This window comes from Musa acuminata, chromosome BXJ2-4, assembly GCF_036884655.1.
Source record: "Musa acuminata AAA Group cultivar baxijiao chromosome BXJ2-4, Cavendish_Baxijiao_AAA, whole genome shotgun sequence".
NCBI lineage: Eukaryota > Viridiplantae > Streptophyta > Magnoliopsida > Zingiberales > Musaceae > Musa > Musa acuminata.
In genome coordinates, this window is record NC_088341.1 from 47,675,258 (window position 1) to 47,691,217 (window position 15,960).

Consider the following 15,960-nt stretch of genomic DNA (forward strand, 5'->3'; position numbering starts at 1 on the left):
TTTTAGTTAAAATGAAAAAAAATCCTAAACCCTCTCTCATTAGTCGCTTCTGCATTCTACTACACCCACACATGTAGGTTTGCTAGCGGTGCACTAGTCATCCACTGCCTATGGGCCATCCACAGTGGCGTGGTTGTTCTTAGGTGGCTAATCGATGATTTCACTGTTATCATGTTGTGCCGTTGAGCCGACGCTCAGCTACGCTCACTAGTGACCATAATGTCAAAGCTCATCCTCCATGATAATGACAGTGCTATCCTCATCGTCAACTACATCAACATGCTCCATAGAGTTTCCATCGCTGACCACTATCGCACCACATCATGCCACCACGTGCACATCACAGGTGGTAGCGTCACTATTCTCATGAGTTCTTTACGCAATCACTAGGTATCATAACCTTCAGCATCCAGTCAACGTCGGTCGTGGTTAGCAAATGTCGTAATGGTGTTGCTACAGCTGTCACATGCAACGACACTGTTGCAATCGTCGTAGAAAGTAGCACTGCTACAACCGTTGTAGGTTGCAACAATATTACAACCAAATATGACCAAGGTCGGTCGACCACTGCAAGGTTGTTGCACACAAGCAACCATGCATGTGGCCATCGTCGGCTATTGTAATTTACGGTGCTTTCATTGTGTACACAATCACTGTCCGCGATTAGGTTGGTGACCACTAGAGGTTATCACCATCAATAATACTATCACCAATAGTAAGCCGTTGATAATATTTCGTCGATCAAACATCTGCGATTAGGTTGGTGACCACTAGAGGCTGTCGCCATCAACAATGCTATCACTAATAGTAAGTCGTTGACAATAGTCCATCGATCAAACATGGGGAACCTTGTAACGCCCGTAAGCAAGCTATAAGACGGACTAAATAGAAAAATAGATTGACAATATACACAAATCGTTTAAACATTATAAATAAAAATTAAATAACACCTTTTTGCAAGTGAATGATACTAATAAACAGAGCTAAATACAAAATATATATGAAATATTTTTACGATCTAAAGTATTTGATTTCAAAATATGGCTCAAAACTGTGATTATGCTATTGTTATGTGGAAAGCTATAGCAATGTTGATTTGTAAGGGGAACTAAACTTATCTTCTCCTCTCGTCTTACCCTTCACAAGACCACTATGAGTAATGAATTAGGGATAAAAGAGAGATAAGACAAGATATATAATCTCTCACTAACTAATTATTTTGTCCCCAAGAGTTATTATTATTTTATACGTGAGAGCAGAGCGTCTATGATGGTAATTAGGAGAGTCTCTCTCATCAAGGTCATCTTATAAGGAATCATATTATAATTAAATTTTCTTTTTATTGATTAATAATTATAATCATAATCTAATAATATCTATAATATATTTTATCTAATTAAATAGAGTCACATAATCTAACACTTTACTCATCGATCGAACAAACTAAATGCTAAAATTTAGATATTATTGGGATAAGAATCTTTTCTATAATTTTAACATTACTAACGTCTTCACCATTGGTTTTCATTTGGTTTGTGACAACCAAATAATCTGATATAGATTCAGTTTGATTCGTTTTTAAACTTTAAAACTTTGGTCTCTTAGACGCATATTTTCTTTACCGTAGTCATGCCTCAATAAATTTCTAAAGGTAGATCAAGCATCATATGAAGTTTGAGTTGTGGAGATCTTCTCAAAAGATACTGGGTTCTAATGCTTGATAAATATGCATAAGAGTCTTTTGATTATTCTTCTGTGATCTCTCAACTCGGCATTTTGATTTGTGATGTAAAAATCTTCTACTTCGCTCCGTAAAATCTTTGTTAATAATATTTCAAATATCTTGATATTTAAAAAATATCTTAATATGGAAACTCTGGTGATCATAGTTCTTATCGATGAATCAAGGAATTTGAGATTGAACTATATTACTGAAGGAAGCCATGCCAATAATCTTCTTGTCAATATTATGAGCGCCGCTTCAAATAAATTTCTCTATAATTTTTTTCCTCGAATTTTCTCTCTCTTAGGCTGAATTATATTACTAAACAGCACAATTTCTCTCTCTAAAAGAGTGCTTAAAGCACCTCACTCTCTTGTCCACTTCTCTCTAAAAGAGTGCTTAAGGCACAATCTATTTATAGATCTAAACCTAATGAAATAAGAACTTCATTTTTAACTTAAACTTTTAATTTAATTTTAATGAAATTTAAAAATTAAATTATAATATCTAACAACAAAGATATGCTTAGATGCTTCCAATTAAGAGGCTCCCCTATGAAGAAGTAGAAGCCAAAGGTGGTTCATGATCGTATGACACTTGGACGACATTACGCGGGAGCAGGATTGGCGTTGGCGTTGGCGTTGGCGTTGGCGTTGGCGTTGTTGCTGAACACGAACGAGGTGGGCCGACGACCGCTAAGCAGCAGCCACCGTCGAACAAAAAACAGTCATGCAAGATTGATGCTCCGGACAGTCGATGCTTGTTGGATGCACCAACCAGCAGCAGATGCCAATGAAGATAAGGAAGCAGGTTGTCATACAGTTTCAAAGATGTGGACAAGGAGAGCTCGCGAAGGTTTTAATTTCCATGCTCGGGCAGCACCATCTTTCTTTCTCGATCGATCGATCTGATCAACGACAGTGCCCAACAATCATACACCGAGGGGGGCCAACTCTCAAGGCAGTCGACGGTCCTCAAATCCCACTGGAAAAATGACAACGAGAGAGAGAGAGAGAGAGAAAGGTCATTCATGCAACAGTATCTAAAAGACGTAGCACAAGGAAGACCGTCCATTCCATTGTACTAGGCTTCTAATTTCATTGAAAACAAACGCATAATACATTCACACACAAATACATATATTCGCTAGTGCGCTCTTCAGAATTCCTAATAAGCCATATCTCCGACAATAATATCATACTAGCTGCCATCGCAGGTACTCCCATCCAAACATCATTTCGTTCCGCTACTGGTTGCAACTCTCGAAGACGAGTCTTCTTCTATCCACGACCGAGTGTCGATGATGCAGTGCGTGCACCTCTCCTTCCAAGCCTAGCTTAAGTTTCATCTCCCCTCCGTTGCACTAAACAACAAGCTACATCGCAACTACTTGAAATACTGATACGGGTGGAGGATTCTGATATTGAGGATTCTGCTACTCACTGCTTAGCCTGCAACACGTTGACGAACAGGATGCTTATAATCTCTGTCAGACTAGAAATGCATGGTTCACAAGCGACATACAGAATGAGAATTGCACGTTGTATTAATCATAAATCCGAAGCAAATTCGATCCCTTATTGGTTTATATGATGATTGCACCCGCAAACCACTAATATACAACAAAGACAGTTTCTCGGTTCACTAGAATCTCATAATAGTTAGTATCTAATGCATGCCACGGTAATCAGGACTGCAATGGTTGGAAAAGGTCTCCAAAAGGGCCACTTGTGTTTTTTCAGCTTATCAAGAAAAAGCTAGCCTGTCAATTTTCGAAAAAGGATTTTATTTGATGGAGAGCTCATTTTCACTGTAAACTTGTTCCTAGTTTCTGTGTTAATCAGAGAATATCAGAAAGACCTCAGTGAACATAACATGTTCAACCATCAATATATCCATCATCATCATCATCATCTTCTTCTATCGTTTCAGAGGGAATGAATACGAAAAAGCAACTCTACTTTTCTTGATAATTGTCCAAGATGTTATCTTTCCAGCAGTATATAAAACAAATAAGGGAGAAAGGTTACCTGGGAGTATAGAAAAGTTCCAAGAATGGCAATGGCTGCACCGAGGGCGTTGATGGGCTGGACGGGTGTGTGGAAGACTATGATGGAGGAGACGATAACAGATATCCTCTTCATGGTGTTTCCAATGCTAAATGTCAACGGCGAGATTTCGTCCAGCGACATATAGGAAACTTGATTGTACAAGTGGTAGAACACACTTTGGGCTGCCACCCACCTAATCAAATTAAATTCACATACACCGACTGCATTAGCTACAACAGTCAGTCTCTTTATAATGTGGTGTAACCAATAAAATAAAATAAAATAACAAATAAATCTCGCGAAAGGCTAAAACAGATTCTCCAAGTTTTAGCTTTGGACAGATCAGATTGAGAAATTTTTGTAGAAGAAATCAAATTATCTCTGAGAATTTTTGCATCCATACATGCTACACACATATTAGGTCAATAGAAATTATATAGATTTGTGGAAAGAAGGTAGAGAAATCAAATTAATTTACTGTTGATTGACAAGGAATATATATACAAGCGCTGCTACGATTACCAGACAAAATGGGGACCGATGTGTGAGATAGCCTCGTGCCAACCAGCTGCCCATAACTGGGGACCTTCCACCCCGATCGCAAAAGGCAAAAGTATCAGCAGAGACAGCATAGACAGGCAGGCGTAGTAGTTCATCCCGCTCACGGATGTCACCTTCATCCCTCTTTTTGAGAAAATATTCCGAAAGACGAATGCAAGGTTTGATATCATTGCACCCATAAAACCTGTAACCAAAGCAGGTAAGGGAGAGGAAGAGGGCCTTTCAAGATCCGTAACGCAAAGCATCATATTCCCAGAAAGGTTTTCATTTAACAAACTAGGATCATCGAATGAATGAATGAATGAATGAATGAATGCGTCAAGTTTCCACAGGTAGGTAAGTAGCTACCGGTCATATCGAAGTTGAGTTCCGTCAGAGCTGCCAAAGCGCAACCACCGATGATGGGCACCAGCGAGAGATAAACGGGCACTGGGAACCTCTCTCCCAGCACAAACCTCGACACCAACACGCTGAACGCCGGCTCCCCGCTCTTGATTATGTGGGTGAACGACACCGCCACCTTCGACATGCTAACTGTTGCCGCGACATGTCCGATGGTATGCGCCACCGCCACCTGATCGTAGTCCGTACAGCGTAAAGATGATTGAGATGAAAAAGGCGGAGGAAAACCAAAGCTTTGAATCCTAATAAAATCCTCCGAGAACCCTGATTTCCTCACCGGAGCAAGAGCCTTCCAGAACTCCAAGTCGGTCTTGGGCGCCGCGGTGACCCTCGCGGCCCAGGAGAGGAGCATTATGAGGGAGCCAGCCGCCAAGGAGAGAGTGGAGGTCAGCCAAGGATAGGGAAAAGCATTGAGGACCTTCTTGTTGTAGATGTTGAACACCACATTCAGCGCCCACCACGTCGCGAAGTAGATGCCGATCTTGAGCTTCTGCGCCGCGGCCGCCCGCGCCTCGTGGTCCGGGAACGCGACGCTCTCGGACCGGTCCGCCTCGTAGGCCTTGGCCTTCAGCGACATGCCTCGAGGCTTCGCGGAGCCGAAGCTTTCGAGAGGGGTCAGATACAGGGGCTTAATAGAAGAAAGGGAGGAACTCGGGGTCTTCGGTGAAAAGGAGTTGCAACGGAGAGTGGCGAAGCATAGTGTCGGAGTCATCCGCGATTTCGGCGGCAAGAGATCCGTGGTGGCGGCGAAGGCCGAGGACGACGACTTCAACGAGCAGATCATCTTGGCGATAAGGATTGACCGGAATGGGGATCAAGATGGGATCGTTAGGGCGTTGAGCGCAAACAACAGGGGATCGAGTGGTTTCCACTTGCTTAATTCCTGCGCTTCAAAGTTCAAACCCTCAGAAGAAACGTGGCTTTAGGGGAGGAATGAATGGTGGGGAAAGGAATAGTCTTTACGAGTCATTCGGTGATAAAAAAAAGTTGATTGCGTAAAGGAAGGAATCCCTAAACTCACCGCTACTCGTGCGCTTGCTTGGGGAGAAGGGAGGTCGGTTGTGTATTTATAAGCCGGGAAGGGAAGACGGAGGAATATTTGGTGCCCGATGCATCCATCCCGTACAGTACTGTGCCTTTCTTCATAGAAATGTCGTTGTTTCCTGAAATTAATGGCGCTACTATCTGCAGATCTCCTCCGATTTAAGCACACATTTTATTACTACAAAATCTAAAGCTGAACACCCCCCCTATTCCTAAAAAATATCGGAATAATTTCTGAATCTTTTGCCAGTCAGTCATATAATTGTTTTCTTATAGGCAGCATGATCTTCTACTCGTGGGGGAGTAGATTTGAGGAACATCCCTTGGATCTAACGTCACCTTCCTTCTTTCCTTCCTCTTAGCTTCTGTGTTTACTTACCCATGAGAAAATAAAGCCAAGGATGGATGGGTCAGAACAGTGGCACTTGAGTAACTTTCAGATGCGAGATCAATTAAACATGCCTACCTTCTTTGATCCTAAGTTGTGTCATATCCTTGCACAGTAACAGAAATAGCATCACGATGTGGGGCGAGAAAGCAAGCAAAACAACACAGACTCGGATTTGGAAGCACGCGAGTCTCCACCGTTGAAAGAGGAGGAGAGAAGGAGAAGCGAGGTGGGGGAAAGCAGTCGTGTGTGGGGGCGCGGGGCACGCTACGTGTTCAGTCTTCATCGGTTCTGTGTGGGGGGTAAAGACAACAGCATCTCATTGCACCAACAGTTGTTTGTTGGCTATCGCGGTGAACCCACATCCATCCCCCAACGCTCCCGTGGCTGCGCCGCGCCTTCTTCCGCCTTTACACCAAGTCCAATGGGGAATTCACGTGACTAACGCCACTGTAGCGGCCGGGTTTGTTTCGTATATATATATATATATATATATATTGGAAGATCGTATGAGAGTATATAAGACCAACAGGCGTTCAACACCTTCAAGTTTAACAAAGAACGCTAAACATATAGGTGGTGGAGTCATCGACGTTCAATAATTTATTAACAATAATTGGTGAAACAGTATTGGAAGATATAATTTGATTAGATTGATGTGAAAAGAAATGCACCAAGCCAAAAGAGTATGTGTTTGATGAGACATTAGACAAAACGCATGAATACAATAGTTTTTATGATAAACTTCACCAGGGTGCAAAGAAAACATAGACGATGAAAAGCGCATCAACAACATGTATTTATACACGGAAGCAAAAGCTCAAAAGAGAAAAATAATAAATCATAGTGCCACTAGATCATCCTATTAGATTAGATTAGATTAGATTAGATGATGAAGATCCTCGAAGGACATCAGGATCACGTCACGCCCGTCTAGAAAAAGGATTTTATTTATGGCTTGCTCGCATATTGGCAAAAAAGAAATAAATAAATAAATAAATCACTATGACTTGGTCAAATCCAGGTTTCCTAATCTCTGTATTTATATTTAAAAAAGAAACAAGGAATAAAACATCATCCGTTCCGTTTAAGGTAGATCATTATCTCTCTAAATTTCCAGGTTAACGTCCCTCATGTCACTAATTCTCTCGCTCTCTCTCTCTCTCTCTCTCTCTCTCTCTCTCTCTCTCTCTCTCTCTCTCTCTCTCTCTCTCTAACTCTCGACTATTACCCTTATCATTCTTCGATCTTGACAAATGATGATGCATTCATCTATTACAGAGTGGGAAGAATGAAGCCTCCATCATCTCCATACGTATGGCTGCCTATTGAATAATGCTTCACGTTCCGTAGGTTATGTAGTCTTAAATTTTGCTGAGGACTTTTTATCAGATCGGTAGTGCTGCACTTAAACAAACAGGAGATCTGAGGCTCTTAAAGCCGGGGACGTGGGAGCGAGATCCTGCCGTCATGTCAACCTTTCCGAATGCCATCTTTTACGTTAGAAGAATCCATTTCATTATGGTTTTCGATTCAACGGAGTCGAGAGAAGTGGTGCCCAAATGCTTGGTCATGGTGAGGAGGTGTGCACCTCCTCTCTCTCTCTCTCTCTCTCTCTCTCTCTCTTTGACATACACAATATGATCCAGATGATGGATGAATGCCACCCCCCATGTCTCGACACCATGCTGCCCAATTATTATTATTTTTTTAAAGGAAGGTTTCTTCTGCCCACAAAAACATCTGCAAGTCGTGGAGCCAACACCATTTTTGTTTTTTAACTGATATGAAAGGTGTTCCAACAACTGCCGGAGGACCGACCAAAGTCATAGATGAGTGGAAGTCTCAGTCCTGGAAAAGAGGTTTTTACCTTATATATGTATATATATCCTCCGTTCCGATCAAATTAAGGCCTCCTTCCAACCCAGCCTTCTTCCTGCACGTTCCCTCATCCGTCCGTCTGGTTACGAGCACTGTTTTGATTTCTAACTGCTCCCTCTGGCCGACACCACCAATAAGATACTCCCTATCTATTCTTTAATGCGTCGGTTGTGTCTCTTTCTTTTCTCATATAAATAGCTCCCTCAAGGGCTCCTCTTTGATATGCATTCCAACTATCTCCTATTCCTTGAGATGGAAGATCAAATCTCCTCATCTCCGAACAGTGGTTTCTGCTCGATCGATGGCTCAGCTTGGTCTGAGGAGAGCGGTTGGACCATGTACTTTGAAGACTTCATGGCATCATGCAGTGGGTCTTCTCTGATCTCTGATGCTACTTCGTATGTTGCATGGAAGCCATCGGAGAGCGACGGATGCAGGAAGCTGCGTTTGAAGAAGAGGAAGCAGAGGAACTTCGTGGATGATGACGACCCTTTGGGAGATACTGCTACCTCTCCTTTTGATAGTTTCAAGGTTACAATAACTTTATCCATGTACTACTTTTTCTTTATGATCTCGATCATTGTTCACTTTGCTGAACTCTTTATGCTTAAATTAGGATTGTGAATTAAGGGACGTATCTACGAACAGAAGGAAGAAAGATGATCCCAGCATATCTTCGCAGGTGACACAATATGCAGCTTTTCTTGCCCTTCATTTCTTTTTGGGGATATATATAGATTATTCATATAAAGAACTAACTTTGGTTTCTTTACCTTCGATACTACAGGAGGAGGATACTGGTTGCAGAAATGAATGGGAATCGGAAAACGAAAATGTATTTGAATTCATAGAGAGATCGAATAGATGTACAGATCTGAACAAAAGGGGGCTTTGCTTGGTTCCATTTTCCCTCTTAGGATGCTATCTTCGATAAATATCATTTCGTTGCCAAGAGAAAAAAATACAAATACTTGTGTATCTATCCTCTCTCTCTCTCTTTCTCTCTGTCTCTCTATACATATATATATATATATATATATATATATATATATATATATATATATATATATATATATATATATATATATATATATAAGACGGAGATTATAAGATGTATGCATGATAGAAAATAGTTGAACTTTCAACGACGACTTAATAGTTGATTGGAATGCTTAATTAAATGAAGCATTGAAACTTTCTGTCCGAGAAACCGAGTAAGACATGTTTACATGTCTTCCTCTCTACGTGGACACATTGCGCTGATGATAATAATGCTTAAACATGTCTTCCTCTCTACGTTGACACATTGCGCTGATGATAATAATGCTTCATGACTTCCTTTTGATCTTTAATTTGAGATAGCGCCGAGGATGCTAATCGAGAACGAGAATCTCCTGGATCAAAATCTTGGACACCAAGTCCAACAAAGTTTACGTCAAGCAGAACACAGCACATCATCGTAGCACTGCTCATTTCATCAGGCTATGTATATGTCTTAAAGCGATTGGAATTCCATTAGGTCAAACCTAATTTTATATATAGCGTACGCATAAGTTTACAGTGGTTGCATCATTCAAATAATAGCCTCGAGGTAGTTTACCGTGTTTGTCTCGTGAGCAAGCAAAATACAGCTGAATGAAGCACTCACCGCGTGGTGCCTGCATCAAAAATTTTGTTCGAGTCATAAGGTTACACTGTCTCCATCTCGTCCCACCCCACCTGAACAGCTTGAAGGTTTTATGGTGGGACGAGATTTATTCGGAGGCCATCCTCCTCCAACCAAGGTCGAATATGATGACGGTACTATAGCTACACAGACAACTCTCGTGTTGTGAAGGAACAAAGCAATGAATGATCTCACCGACTACTCTTCAAAAGTAATCCACCGTGGAAAGAAGCGCCACGACTGTAAATAGAACTACTGCTAGTTGGCTAACGCTATGCCGCGGTCCGGATGCTGTGGGTATGTCATCCGGAAGCTCGCACTCCTGTCCGTTGAAGTACAGCCTGGTAGGAAAACCATCCCCCTTCACGATGTTGATACCGGGAGTTTCCTTCTTGGTGAATGAAATCACCGATTGTTGCTTCCCAGGTACTCTCGGATCCACGCTTGGGTCCTTTCCATCTGTTTCCGCTATCAGATAGTTGAGACCCTCCAGTCCCTGAAGAAAGATGGTCTTGTTGAGTCTTCCGGGGCCTTGTAGCTTTGTGCCATTGAAGGAATACACTTTCTCGTAGCCCCGATAGAATTTATCCATCTCCAACGCCACGAACCAGTTCTTGAAGGTGTAGTCAGCCCAGTTGAACAAGGTGATCCTCGCAGTCCATCCTTTTCTGTAGTTGGACACTATATGCCAGTTGATGCTGACGCCACAGTTGTCCCAACAAGGTAACGGATTGGGGACGTGGCGATGATTGATGCTGGCCCACGCTTTGGCCTTGGCCGTCCGGTTCTCGGAGGGGACCAGAAGAGCTTCCGGCGGGAGAAGCAATGCAGTTGCGTCGGGGTTGCACGCCGCGTCCTCCGAGCAGCCGCACGCACAGGTGTTGCAGGGGACGACCGACTCGTTGTAGAAAGCGGAGTAGGTGACGCAGCATCGAGAATGCTTGCTCTTGGGCCTGGTGATGTTGCAGACTATTTGCCAACTGGCAATAGCTTCGGTTTCCGACATGAGACCGTTCGGATCTGGAAACTCCATGGGACTCACTCTGATAGGAGGGCCACACACGTAATTCGGATTGATGAAGCCATTGATCTTCCAATTCTGAGGAGGATAGAAGACGGTACGGTTAAGGTCCGGCGGGAGCTTGTAAACCTGAAGCTGGAAAATCGCCTTGGACTGGGTTATATTCATGGTAGGGGGGAGGAGGGTCCCATTCTTGCAACAATAGGGAATGTTCCCAAGTGCATCGTCTTTTTCTTTCTCGGGAGGGAGATCCACAATGATGGGCTTCTTTTCGCAGTTCATGACGGTGGAGAAGTCCAAGCTCTGGTAGTAGTTGCCGGCTTCACCGTAGATGCAGTCTGAGATGTCTTTCCTCAGGGTGTAGGCTCCTTTCATGGTGTTGATGAACTCTCCCCGCTTCCACTCCCAAGTGAGGTTCCAATTGTCGAGGCGGCCTAGAGGGTGGTTATTGTCGATGGTGATTTGAGCCATATAGTTGCTGTCATAGGACCGGAGTACATCGTAGGCGATGGTGAGGTCGCCGTACCGGCGCGGAAGGAATCGGGTTTCCTCCGTTTTTTTAGCCTTGAATTTGGGGTCTTTCACGCAGCAAACATACATCTGGCTCCCTGAAATGAAACACCAGCACAGCCAATAAACACAGCCTATACCTTGTTTGTAATTTTTGGTGGGAAGAGCAGTGGAACGAATCCCCTCCCCCTCCCCTGATTCATTTAATCGTCAAGTTCTCTGTACATGCAGATCAACTTTCCAATGTTCACTGTTCAGCAGTAAAACAAGTTTTACCTTTTTTGGTGGGTGCAGGACACTTATATCCATCGTTAAGCAACTTGATCGTCCTTGGCATCGGGGTCCCGGGTGGCTTCACCCCGAACTGCGTCCCCGTGAAATGCATCTCTACCCGAATCTGGGACAAGTCCCCCGCGGTATCGATGGCATTCATGAGATCAGTCTGCGGGAATCCCGACAAGGACGTGCCATTCTCGACATTAACCGGGAAATCGGTCCCGTCGGTTATCACCGCCCCGGACGCCGACACCAAAATCTCATGGTGCTGAAACCCGATGAACATATTCCATGCCGGGAGGTCCGTGGTCATGGTGTTCAGTACGGCGGCCGTGGACTTGAACGCGTACGACTGGGCCGACGCGTTCTTCACGTGCGGATACTCCTTGGTGCGCGAGATGAAGGTGTAGGTGAGGAAGACGCCAATGCATCTGTCCTGGGCCGCCGGCGGCGGGTTGACCTTCTCGTCGTAGTCGTAGTCCTCCTGCGCGCGTACGGCTGCGGAGATGGCTAAGGTGATGAAGGAGACCGCAAGGAGGAGGACAGCTCTTGGCGGTCGCCGAGGCGATGACATTGGCGCTTGTTCTTGTTTCAAGAGAGGTCTGAGTTTATCAGGAACAGAATGGATTGTGAGGCATCAGCTGCAACCTTGAACTGAGCCTGAGCTATTGCATTGGATGGGAATATGTCTTCTGATGTGTGGAAGATGGTAAGAGAAGTGGATTCCGGAGAGGGAGAGATTAAGGGGAGGGAGGGGAGGGGAGGGGAGGGGGTGAGGGGTGAGAGGACGACGGAGTCAAGCTCAAATATTTGGACCGTTGGGCGTGTGCACGCAATTGGCGGGACCAGTTTAACGGCCGGTCACCAAATACATATGGAACCAAAATTAAAATTAAAATTAAAATCGAAATAAGAAGAAAAAAACCAAATAAGAAGTTTTAGCCGCCCGCAGAGGACACCGTAGCACGAGATCGATGCATCAAAATTTTCACGTGCGTAATTGGCCGATAGGATCATGCGGGTTTCGTTTTGGGTTGCTGTTGTGCGTGTAAAGCGGGAACCACACAGGTGTGGGGAGGATAAACTCATTTATCCACCGTCGGAGATCGACTCTCTGTGTTCCTTAAGCTTAGTCCGTTCCTTCCTTCCTCTTTTCTTCTAGCCGCTGCATATCTTTGTTGGTATGCCGGGGGGAGGGGGGTACGTGATCGAAGCTAACTCGAAACAATAAAATGAAAATATACAATGTCATGGACGTTTCTTCTTGGAATCCAATAGAGGTAGCGTCGGGCGGGTGACAGATTGATCGGTTGGATAATTTTAAGAGAAAAAGATGGTTCCCGAATCCTTCTTCTGACTCTTTAGCCGGTTCTGCTTCGACAAGCTATATTTGCACACATCTTGTTCTCCTTGGGCGTGAAAGCAGGTGGTAGCTTCAGTGGAGTTGAGGTTGAAGATGTCTGCTGTAAAATCTCTCAGACTACTTGGTTTCAGCTGCGAATGAATGATATGAAGCTCACAGAATAGGTGGTATAGGCCTTCTTGATGCGAGGAGGCTATATCATCAACATTTTCTGACTTTTGTTGATCTCCTGAATCATGTCAGCATATATCTATAGTATTTGTACATCCCTTCCAAATATCGTCTGGAATGGATGGATTTGAACGATCCAGAGGTCTATCATAGATGGAAACATCTCAAACGACAGCTTTCCCTCGACATTATTACATCATAGCTGCTCTGCGTCAGAACAGAGAGCGAGGATCAAGTGAAGGCCCCAGAGAAGCTCCCCCCTAGGAAGTACCCTGGCAGCAGCTCATAACCCTTCGGCGAAGGCCACTCCAGTTTCCTTCAACCAGGATCCGCCTTGTATGAGCGACGCCACCGTGAAGGCCTTGGCCGTGTTGGCGTCGGTGATAACGTGGTACCCCGGCCACTTCACCCGCCCGCCCGTCCCGGCGCCCGGACCCCTGTTCTGATACTCCCCATAAAACAGAGTCTTGAGAGCAAACTCCCCGTCCCACTCCAGCCAGCCCTTGGAATTGATGTGGCTGTCGATGTAGGATTGCATGACCACCGTCCTCGAGTACGCCTTCCACGGTCGGCCAAGATACGACGGGATGGACCCCTTGACGGGGATGAGGTCGTCAGCGGGCACGACGTTGCAGTTCTGGATTGACGTTCCTGTGTTCTGGTTCGGGTCCTCGCGGCCTTGGGCGGTGACGAGGTTCTGCTGGTTGTCCATGGGCCGGCGGGCGGTGAGGTTGCAGTTCTGGAACACGACGGCGGCGTTGCCGAAGACGAAGTCGACAGTGCCGGAGATGAAGCTGTCGCGGTAGAACTGGCGGAGGGTGTGCGCGTAGAGGGTATCCTGGTAGGCGTCGAGGCGGCAGCGGTTGATGACAGAGCGGTCGGCCCCGACGCGGAGGGCGACAGCCTGGTGCTTCTGCGGGCCGGCGGTGTTCTCGATCTTGAGGTCTTGCAGGATTAACCCATCGCCGACAGCAGCTGCGTGCATTGAATTGCCACGGAGGAATGAGAATGTTTTTGTTTGTTTGTCGGAGATTAAAGTACAGTGCTTGAAAAATTAGAAGACAAGGCTAAAAACATTTCTGTACAACTTTTGTTAAACTTGGGACTCGTAATGTCTCCAGACATATTCTTCTTCATGGTCCTTATTTGGAGTTCCAAGTTGTGGTCTGAAGCTTCCATTTGGACTTGCTCTTCCTCAGAAGGTCGAAAATTTTACGGCCAAGAGAAGAACACAGATGCAAAATTCAAGGTATCGATGATCCCTCTTGCAATCTCTATGTTAATATCTTATGTTGACGGAGATCTATGTTAATATTCTAACTTATGCCACACCAAACTCCGAAATGTGTATCCGTTTCCCAAGGAGGCAGATAAGGTTGATTCCTCTTTTTCTGTCTCATATCGTTTCATATATAGTCCACCAGTCCTGCTTTTTACTTGGATCTACTGATAGATATTTTTTATTTTTATTATTTTGTGTCGTCATGTATATAAATATGTACTAATAAATTGCATAAACCTAATTTTAATACATAGATAGTAGTGGATAGATTAAGTTGGTAAATACTCAGTATGCTAGAGAAAAACATTACCTAAGGTGGCGGAGTTGAAGGTGGTGGATCCGTCCACCACATTGAGGCTGCCGGTGATGACGGTGGCGTCCATGCCATCACCAACAATCATCACGTTAGTCGTCGTCTTCCCCAAGCTCACGTTCTCTTTGTACACACCCTTCTTCACGTAGATCACGTACCGGTTCTTGTTGCCATTTGGCACCGAATCCACGGCCGCCTGTACCGTCTTAAACGTGCCGCTTCCATCCTTCGCCACCACGGCGTTGGCCTGGACGGCGTTGGGTGAGGTCATCTGTAGAAGCTTACGATCTCGGTGCGACAGCCACGACGGGAAAGTTGCGACGGGTTTTACGATGTCATCATCATTGTCGTGCTCCGAAGAGGGGACCGCGTGGAGCACGGCGAGAGACGCGCTGGCAGAACCCTTGAGGGATTCGAGATGAGCCTGCATGGCTGACTTCGCTGCGCCGTGGAGGCCGTCGAGGCACGTGGCGTGGTTAGTGAGCACAGCACTCATCCACGTCCTAGCGTCGGTGCGGGCAGCGTCGCCGCTGCTGACGATGCGGTCGCGCGAGAGTTGCAGCAGTTGCATGCAGTCGGCGAGGGCCGCCTGCTGCTTGGGCTCCTTGATTAATCTGAGGTGGATATCGGCGGCGGAGGCCGCAGCGGCGTCGAGTTAGACTAAAGAATTGTGGAGAAGGGAGCGGAAGATTTGGACAGGGGTTGGGTGGTGATTCTCAGCACTGGTGAGCATGACTTGAGAGACGATGGCATGGCAGGAGGTGGGATTGGGGGATTTGGCGCAGAGATCAGAGGGCTGGAGTGGGGGATTCAGGGTGGTGGTGGTGGTGGTGGTCATTAATTGGATAGTCATGAAGGCAGTGAGACAGACGACCGTGGCCAAGGACAGGGTAAGCAGCAAAGCTTTGCAGGGCAGGCGGGTGGTGTGGGTAGCGGGAGAAGAAAGGAGAGGCTCAGTGGTGGGTGCCGCCATGGCAGTGGGAAGTGATGGGTTATGGGAATGCGCCTCTTGTGTTTGTGGTTCATTTATAGATGGAGAGAGATAAGATGTGAGAGAAGATAAGATTTTGCTGGCAGCACGATGAAAGATACGAAGAGGATGGATGAGTTTTATTAAAGTGAATAATTAATTATTTATACAGAAAGGTGGATGATGGTATAAATGGGTCTTATTAATTGTTTCTTATATTCAGTCAGACATGTGGCCAATGCGGTTGGATAATCAAACCGATGGCTGCCCGTCCGGATTACTTTTTTGTACTGTTAAAACGTGACGGCCAGATTTTTTGTTTGTGTCCAACACATGGA

At 45.1% G+C, this 15,960-nt stretch overlaps 2 protein-coding genes, 1 long non-coding RNA gene and 1 pseudogene across 3 annotated transcripts; 1 reads left to right on the top strand and 3 right to left on the bottom strand.

Annotated features, from left to right (window-relative positions):
• Nucleotides 1-2,762: 2,762 nt before the first annotated feature.
• On the bottom strand, nucleotides 2,763-5,785 carry LOC135581566 (glucose-6-phosphate/phosphate translocator 2, chloroplastic-like). Its single transcript, XM_065107119.1, has 5 exons — nucleotides 5,015-5,785; nucleotides 4,684-4,909; nucleotides 4,297-4,519; nucleotides 3,754-3,967; nucleotides 2,763-3,174 (listed from the first exon to the last, which is right to left on the bottom strand). The coding sequence occupies exons 1-5, from the start codon at nucleotides 5,519-5,521 to the stop codon at nucleotides 3,163-3,165; spliced, it is 1,182 nt and encodes a 393-aa protein (XP_064963191.1). The 5' UTR covers nucleotides 5,522-5,785; the 3' UTR covers nucleotides 2,763-3,162.
• Nucleotides 5,786-8,297: 2,512 nt separating this feature from the next.
• LOC108952645 (uncharacterized) lies at nucleotides 8,298-9,013 on the top strand. Its single transcript, XR_010486556.1, has 3 exons — nucleotides 8,298-8,581; nucleotides 8,667-8,732; nucleotides 8,838-9,013. It is a non-coding gene; the product is annotated as an uncharacterized LOC108952645 (long non-coding RNA).
• Nucleotides 9,014-9,693: 680 nt separating this feature from the next.
• On the bottom strand, nucleotides 9,694-12,256 carry LOC135611377 (COBRA-like protein 10). The gene is made up of 2 exons (XM_065107117.1): nucleotides 11,524-12,256; nucleotides 9,694-11,345 (listed from the first exon to the last, which is right to left on the bottom strand). Exons 1-2 carry the CDS (start codon nucleotides 12,095-12,097, stop codon nucleotides 9,922-9,924), a joined length of 1,998 nt encoding a protein of 665 aa, XP_064963189.1. The 5' UTR covers nucleotides 12,098-12,256; the 3' UTR covers nucleotides 9,694-9,921.
• A 925-nt stretch (nucleotides 12,257-13,181) lies between these two features.
• LOC135611378 (pectinesterase-like) lies at nucleotides 13,182-15,656 on the bottom strand (annotated as a pseudogene).
• Between the last annotated feature and the right edge of the window lie 304 nt (nucleotides 15,657-15,960).